At 47.3% G+C, this 8,790-nt stretch overlaps 1 protein-coding gene across 1 annotated transcript in view; it reads right to left on the reverse strand.

Annotated features, from left to right (window-relative positions):
* Positions 1-8,567, reverse strand: part of IGF2R (insulin like growth factor 2 receptor) — a 103,462-nt gene extending 94,895 nt beyond the window's left edge. Inside the window, exon 1 of the mRNA XM_047102862.1 lies at positions 8,416-8,567. Coding sequence (XP_046958818.1) covers positions 8,416-8,567 — 152 coding nt within the window. The remainder of the gene's footprint in view (positions 1-8,415) is intronic.
* Positions 8,568-8,790: the final 223 nt, after the last annotated feature.

An 8,790-nucleotide genomic window follows, 5' to 3' on the forward strand; every position in this document is an offset into this window, starting at 1 on the left:
GGCCAACTGCAGTGAACACAGGGTTTATCAGCTATCTCCTGGCAGGCTCAGGCTGGGGGGGGGGGGGGGGATACCTGGGAAGGCAGAAATTCCCGAGATTTGAAGAGCAGACAGGAAGATACAGCAGCCAGAGGCCCGCCCTGCCCATCCCCCAAGCTCCCCCAAACCACTCAGAGCCAAGATCCAACAACTGCTGCCAGCCCTGCCCTGCACAGCTGCACTAGGACAAGCAACAAATGTCCCAAAGGAGACGTACTGCAAAGACCACAGTCAAGAATCACCAGTCATCAGAAGGGCACCGCCATGAAAACGAGAGGGCAGACTCCAGCAGAAGACCCAGGGCCCAAGGAAGGAGAAGTGACAGAGCAAGGAGAACAGAACTTTCCAACCCATCTTCCCAGAAATGATGAAAGCTGCGCGGCCGTGAAGACAGGTGGGGTCACAGGCAGCTCTGGATACATATCAACTGGAGACCTTGTTAAAATGAAGAATTAAAAAATTAAAAAGTTTAAGGGGCGCCTGGGTGGCGCAGTCGGTTAAGCGTCCGACTTCAGCCAGGTCACGATCTCGCGGTCCGGGAGTTCGAGCCCCGCGTCAGGCTCTGGGCTGATGGCTCAGAGCCTGGAGCCTGTTTCCGATTCTGTGTCTCCCTCTCTCTGTGACCCTCCCCCGTTCATGCTCTGTCTCTCTCTGTCCCAAAAATAAATAAACGTTGAAAAAAAAAAAATTAAAAAGTTTAAGAACCTATGAGCAACAGATTGGCTAAACTGGGAGACAGGAAGCAAGACATTCTTCTGGAACTCTGTTCATAGCAGTAGCCAGATACAAAGTATAAAAGACCAGTGGAACAAGACAAAGAGTAAGTTACAAGAAAGAAAAGCTGAACAGCACAATAAAAGAAACTTTGACCCAAAGGGAGAAGAGTTGTTCCAAACACATAAAACACTCCCAACTTGACTAGGTGCTAGGCCACAGGGGAAATGTCACTAAATTCCACCACCTTTACTAGCCACAGTGGGGAAGGGAGGGGGGGACGGGAAGGGAGGGGGGGACAGGGAGGGGAAGGGAGGGGGGGGACAGGGAGGGGAAGGGGGAGGCAGGGCGGGAAGGGGGAAGGAGCCATTTACCTAGGGGAAAAAAGATTCTAAAAAATTAGTGGGTCCAGGAAGTTGAAATAGTTAAACTTTTGCGTCCTGAAAGAAAATATTTAAAATTTAAGGATAAAAAAAACTATGTAACAAACCTCTGAGTGGTACAGTCCTCAGAACAAAGAAACATATAGCTTTAAATTCATCTCATGTTACATAAAATGATTTAAAATAAAAGATCTAAGCTTTTCAATGAAATTACCAATAGAGAGCAGAAATTAATAAAATTGAAAATAAATGGTGAGAGAGACGGTGAATGTAAAACGGTAGTTCTTTTAAAGACTGAAAAGGGTAAACAAATCTTTAGTAAGTATGAAGAAAAAAGTGCACAATTAAAATCAGAATATTTTTTAACTTACCTAGAGATACAAAGGGTTATTGTCAAAACTAGGAGGTAGCATGCTACGTTTTTATATACGAATGTGAAATTAACATGACAACTTCCTAGAAAATATGGAGTTTCGTTCAACTGGCTCAAGAAAAAGTTGCAAATCTAACTAGCTAAATAAAGAGGATAAAACTGAAACCATAATCAAAACTCCTGCCCCACTGTACTCTACCTCCTCAAAGACACCAGACCCAGAGAGCTTTACTGGTGAGTTCTACCAAAATTTAAGAGAACATGCCCATCTTACACAAAACTGCTCCACAACATATAAAATACTAAAAGCTTGCTAGCTCTTTCCACAAAGCAAACATGCTCTCGATGCTAAACTCAGCCAAGAACAGCATGGCAAAGAAAATTACAGTCCAATCTCACTAAAACACAGCTATAAGCATCCTATATAAAATACTAGCAAACAGAACTAGATGTATTCATGGAAGAAATAAACGTTCACCTTCTCCTCACATCATACATAAAAATTAACCCCCCCCCAAAAAAAAACTGATCCTAGGGCTAAACATAGAAGTTAAAACTATAAAACTTCCAGACAACCATAAGAGAAAATCTGTTTGACCTTTGGGTAGACCAATGGTTCTCAACTGGAAGTAATTTGGCCACCAGCAGCCATTTAAAATGTCTGAAGACATGTTGTCTGTCATAACTGGGAGGGCGGGGGAGGGAGAGGGGTCCCTCCTGGCATCTAGCGAGTAGAGGTCAGGGATGCTATGTAACATCCTATAATGTACAAGAGCCCCCATGACAGAGAATTACCCAGCCTAAACATCAATACAGTTAAGGTTGCGAAACTTTAGGGCAAGTAAAGATTTCTTAAGCTGCAAAAAAAAACAAAAAACAAAAAACACAAACCATTAAAAAAAAAAAAAAAAGAAAATGGGAATGCAAGCTGGTGCAGCCGCTCTGGAAACGAGTCTGGAGGTGCCTCGAAAAACTAAAAATAGAACTACCCTACAACCCAGCAACTGCACTACTAGGCATTTATCCAAGGGATACAGGTGTGCTGTTTCGAAGGGGCACATGCACCCCCATGCTTATAGCAGCACTATCAACAATAGCCAAAGTATGGAAAGAGCCCAAAGGTCCATCGATGGATGAATGGATACACACACACACACACACACACACACACACACACACACACACCACACACACACACACACACACACACACCACACACACAATGGAGTATTACTCAGCAATCAAAAAGAATGAAATCTTGCCATTTGCAACTACATGGATGGAACTGGAGGGTATTATGCTAAGTGAAATTAGTCAGTCAGAGAAAGACAAATATCATATGACTTCACTCATGAGGACTTTAAGAGACAAAACAGATGAACATAAGGGAAGGGAAACAAAAATAATATAAAAACAGGGAGGGGAACAAAACAGAAGAGACTCATAAATATGGAGAACAAACTGAGGGTTACGGGAGGCGTTGTGAAAAGGGGGGATGGGCTAAATGGGTAAGGGGCACTAAGGAATCTACTCCTGAAATCATTGTTGCACTATATGCTAACTAATTTGGATGTAAATTTAAAAAAATAAAAAATAGAATTAAAAAATAAATAAAAATAAATTAGCAAACAAAAAAGATAAATTGAAGTTCATCAAAATGAAAAAATATCTGTTGACAAAGTATACATTAAGAAAATGAAAAGGTAAGCCAAAGACTGGAAAAAATATTCATAGTACACAGTACACATACCTAAGGACTTGTACTCAGAATACATAAAGAGCTCTTAAAACTCATTAAGATGACCACTGCCCCCCCACCCACCCACACACACAAAACTTTGTCAGGGGGGAGGGTGGTGACAAAAGACTGGTTTTAATAAAGAGACATTGCTGAAGACCGTCCAAATGGTCAATAAACACATGGAAGATGTTCAACATCATTAGACATTCCAATAAATACGAGGAAAGATATCCGACACCATGAATCGGGGACACGGAAATTAAAACCACACTGAGATACACTGCAAACCCACTAGAATGACTAAAACTAAAACTGGTAAGATCAAGTGTTGACCAGGACACTGAACTGGAACTCTCACACGTGGCTTGTGGGAATGCAAAATGGACACTCACTTCTGAATACAGCTTGACAGCTCTCAGAGTGAAACACCATACGTTGAACAATTCCACGCCTGTGTATCTACTCAAGAGAAAAATGAATGCACAAGTCCACACGGACTCGTTTGCAAATACTCAACAGCTGTATTCATACTAGCCAAAAACTGGTTAACACCTAGATTTTTTCCTAAACCAAAGAGAAAAATCAAAACTAAGATTACACTATTTAAAATTAACAAGAATAAGGAGAGAAGGGTGTGCATGGTTGCTGCCTCCCTAGGGAGAGCAGTCGCGGCCAGCACAAACTTCTAGGATTCCAATGCGCCGCGCCATTTGTGGTGCCTCCATTCCGGCTCTGGCTCCTCCTAATTTTCCCTCTGCTTAAGAAATTACTGGAAGATAACTGAATCCTGCGTCACCTTGCAAGGATCAAACATGAGGAGACACAATCAGCATAAGTCCAGGCCTCTGTCCCTCACTGGTCATGAGTCAGCTATGAGGAAGGCACAAAGGGGCCACAGGTATTCCACCTTCGCATACACCATCACTGGCCAGTGGGGGCATTACCAAGAGATAGACCTCTGTGGCTCGGACAGCAAAAAGGAAGAAAACAAAAAAAGAAGTAACCAGCAAAGTAATGAGGTACTTTCTGCCGCAAAGTCCCAGTTCTGATACCCTACTGAATCATCTGCCCAGCTCAATACAGTTTTACACGCCAAGATCAAAATACAGATGAGAACATCTGAATCATTTTTCTCAGCCCCACCTTTTAAAACTTTTCTATGAAACACTGATAAAAGGTGGGAAATCCAATCAGGAATTCATTTCCTGGGGATCTGTCAGGACGCTGCTCTAAGAATCAATGCATGAGGTCTAATGTACCCATAATTTAACCATCTTGGGCTTCTCCCCACACTTATTGTTGCAAGAAATGTACACACACAAATGCATGTGGTCCAGGTTTAACATGTGGCCCAAATTAAGCATATAAGCATTGTTCCTTCAGAAAAATCGCAGGAAAAAAAAAATCTCCTTAGAGACAGCAACTAAACCAACCCCAACTCCCGGCTGGCCTCGTTATTCTCTTGTTCTTGATATAATAAAAACTTTCCAGCATTTGTACCCAAACAACTGGGAGGAAGCTTGTTCTGAATAAATTATAAAGTATTTTACTTAAATCATGCAACCCAATGCATTATTTTATAACTAGTACAAACTATTAAGACCTCACTTACTAAGGATGTTAACACCTAAACAAACAGGAAACTCACCTACTACCTACGATGCAAGACGGCATTTTACAAAGTGTAAATCCCACAGCGATGAGTAAAGCTACTGACGAGCAGAGAGCATTTTGGTCACTATGGGTGACTTCTGGCGACTCTGCAAGGCCTGGCTTCTGCCCTACCCCCCCTTGTTCTCACTGTTCCAGCCCTACTGACCTCCAAACATTCCTCACCGGCATTAACACTCCTCCTTCCTCAGGACCTTTGTACATGGCCAGACCCACAGCCACTCACACCGGCCTCGGGAAATGCCTTCTTTCTGCTAGCACACTGCCTCCCAAAAAAACAGCTGAGTGACTAAAAATCACCAACTTCTTCCACAGCACAGGACTCACCCGGCACGGCAATGCTCTCGAGTCTTAGAAAACACACGACTGACTTGCTCTAACGAGAAGCACATTGAGCACTGCGTAGAGCCAGACACACTTCGGGAACATCGCCTTTTTTGTCCCTGCTTTCCAGTGCACAACTCACAGAGACCAGTTCTGTCCCCCAGGTGCACAGATGCAGTTAAAGATCCTGCTGAAATAGCTCTCTGTGTTGCCGGCATCCCTCCCGGTAACTAACTGCACCAGGGACGGGACCCCTGCCACCGCCTTACCCCAGGAGAGAGCAGGGCCGCGGCTGGCCCCAAGCTCTGCCCTCACCCCGGGGGCCTCACCAGGTGACCTGCAGGCAGCCCTGAAGCAGACTCGACCTCCCTCGTGTTGGTTCTAAGGGACTGCAGATGAAAAGTGCCTTCTCTGGTTCTAGAGAGCTGGGCTTCACAGAAGTTGCTTCCCAGGATCCAACTCTATTATTTCGAGATGATGAGAATTTACTGCAGGGCTCTAGTTAAAGCTGTACAGTGTCTGGGCACTCCCCACCTGTGGCATGGATGGCGGGTGTCTGGGGACTGCCCTAGGCACCAAGCCACCGCGAACAAGACAATTTCCAATGGAAAACTGTGTTCTGTGTTGCGAACAAGCAATTTACAAATACTTGGAATGTAATCCTTGAGTCTACTGGGGACGTCTACCTAGGGTCTGCTATCACTTGACCAAGCTACGCAAAGAGTAATACTTGGAGCGGTCTAGTTTTCATACTCCCTACTGGAGATCTGGGTGGGTTATTCACATTTCAGCCAATGGACACCCAGAGATGGAATAAAAAGGCAGCTGAACACACTCTGCTTTGGCGATACTTAGCAGAACTTTTCATACTGGATTAAAAAAATCATCAGCTCTGGGGCACCCGGGTGGCTCAGTCGGTTAAGCGTCCGACTTCAGCTCAGGTCATGATCTCAAAGCCTGTGGATTGGAGCCCCGCGTTGGGCTCTCTGCTGCCAGCACAGAGCCCGCTTCAGATCCTCTGTCCTCTCTCTGCCCCTCCCCTGCTAGCACTCTCCCTCTCAAAAATAAAGACATTAAAAACAAATTATCAGCTCCCATTCGTACTCTTCATATATATGCTAGAGTCAAGGAACTTTTAGCCAGTGTTACCTCATAAAAATACACAGATTTTTTACACACACACACACACACACCCCCAAAAGTTGTAACAAGCATTTAAGCCAAGATATTCATTTAAAACAGGAACAAATAGGAACGTTTTCATTTGGCAGAATATGGAGTTTAAAGCTGAGATTATGCAGGGCTCTGGAGAAGTCTCAACGCAAAACCACAGAGCAGTAACAGGGAAAAGAAATGTGTGCAAGCACACCCCTGAATTAACTGGGAGATTTGCTGTCCTACAGAACTCTGGCAGAAAAAGTAAACACGCCAACTTTAAAGGCATTCTGAGACTGCAGAGGACACATTTATCACACTAACAGCGCACATCACCCAAGAGCACTCTCTAGCATTTGCTAAGTTAAAGATACAAAGGCCATTGCCTACTGGACCCAGAGGCCATGTTCCACTCGCAGATGAGGCTGTGAGGACTAACGTAATGCGAAACTAAGGGCCCCTTGCCTCAGCCACTATGTATGGGTCTGCACTTGAAGCCAACTTTAACCTTAGCTCTTAATAAGATAAATCCCAATTTGCTAACAAGTCCAAGACTTCAATACCACTAGCCCAGCTGAGTTAATTTCCTATGGAGAGGGCTGCTCACAGCAGCCATTATTCCAAAACCTTCTTTAAACGCAAGCTGTAGCCTGACCTTGCAGAAGCTGCCCCCCTTTTGTGTGTACCATGCACCATGCTCATTACGGTGTAATATGTATGTGAGGAGGCAGCCTGCCTAAAAATGAATGTGCACTGAACCCTCCATCCGACTGTACCCCCCTCCCACAAAAAAAAAAAAAGGGAAGAGAAATAAAGAACATGGCCCTTGCACAGAATTCCTGTTGTGAGCTCAGCCTCACTCTCCTTAGAACAAGCTCTAACCTCAGAGGTACGAATGAGACCATCTCTGACATAGGGGAAAAACCAGAATCCCATAAACCACACCACAAACTCAAAGTTCAGTTCAAAGCAGGTTCAACTCATTCTGAGAAGGAAACTCCTAGTGCCACTGGGAGCTCTTCCACTGTTTGCTGGTCTTTCTGAGCTCTTCATCCTTTTTACCAAAGTTTAAAAAATCAATAAAAGCTGGATTTTCTGTCATCCTAAACAGCTCAGAAAAGGTTGGTCAGAAAATCCTCCTAAGGGGCAGCTCCCCACCCCCAGGACTCCTGTCCTAACCAGCACAGGGCACTAACAGCCCTCGACGGGTCTAGTGATTATACAATCATGATTCCCAGAGCAAAAGACTCCACTAGAATAATCCACCCTAGAGACAATGACATCATGTGAGCAACTAGACAGGAAGTTAGGCTCGGAGAAGTGAAGGGTAAAGTCTTGAAAGCCAATACAGGATGACCACCCTCCATTCCCTCGATCAAAAAAAAAAAAAAAAAAAGCCACCTTCTGCAGAAAAGCTACTTTAAAGAGAACATGGAAAACCTACAAGCAGGAAATCAATCAGCAAATGAAACCAACCCCTCCCATCCCAGTAAGGCCATTCGTGTGGGTGTCCTTCCACACTAAGGGGCCTCTCCAAAGTCCCGCTGGTGGAACTTTGAGAAAAACGTGCAGCGGGAACAAAGCAAAGCTGTAGTTCCTGCGTCCTCCAACTTTCGCAGGCGCACCGCTGTGAGAGGGCAGGCGCTGGGCGGAGGGCGCCCGCAGCGTGTCACCCGGTTGAGTCGGGGCGGCCGGCTGCTCGCACACAAAGCCGCCCGGACTTAGTGACAGCCACAAGTGGCGAGACAGCGGCCCCCCCCCCCCACCCTGGGCCAGTGCCAGGACGGCGAGTACCCTGCGCCCCCCGCCCGCGCGACCCCTCGGTCTCTCATCCTTCGCCACTATGCGGGCAACTTTCCCTCGGGGACGAGGGAACCCAAACCCGGGCTAAAGGAGACTCGGGGAGCCCAGCCCGTCCGCAGAGCGCCCCAGCCCTCCCCCCCCCACACACACACCAGCCCCGCTGCGCGCCCCGGGCACCTCGAGCGAAGCCTGCGCCCGGGCGGGCCACCCACCTGCACAGCTCGGGGAACTCGGCGCCCTGGGCCCGCGCGGCTCCCGGGGCCAAGACGAGCAGCAGCAGCAGCTGCAGCAGGAGCAGGGAGAGCAGCGGGCAGCCGGCGGGCGCGGGCCCCAGGTGGGCGCTCCGGCCGGCGGCGGCCCCCATCGCGCCCGGCCCTGGCTGCGCGGCGAGCGCGGGGCTAGCGGCGCGCGGCTGCCGGGGGCCGCGCCCGGGACATGGTCGCGCCGCCAGGGCGGAGACTGAGGTGGAGACGGAGAGAGGCGCGAGACGAGCGGGAGCGGAGCGGGAGCCCGAGGGGCGCACGGCTCGGCTCGGCTGGGCTCGGCGGCGGCGGCGGCGGCCCCGGAACCGCGTCACGTGACCGCGC

The sequence above is a fragment of the Lynx rufus genome, unplaced genomic scaffold, assembly GCF_022079265.1.
Source record: "Lynx rufus isolate CCGP_SWC_20201006 ecotype Redwood Valley unplaced genomic scaffold, mLynRuf1.p SCAF_6, whole genome shotgun sequence".
NCBI classification, from domain to species: Eukaryota; Metazoa; Chordata; class Mammalia; order Carnivora; family Felidae; genus Lynx; species Lynx rufus.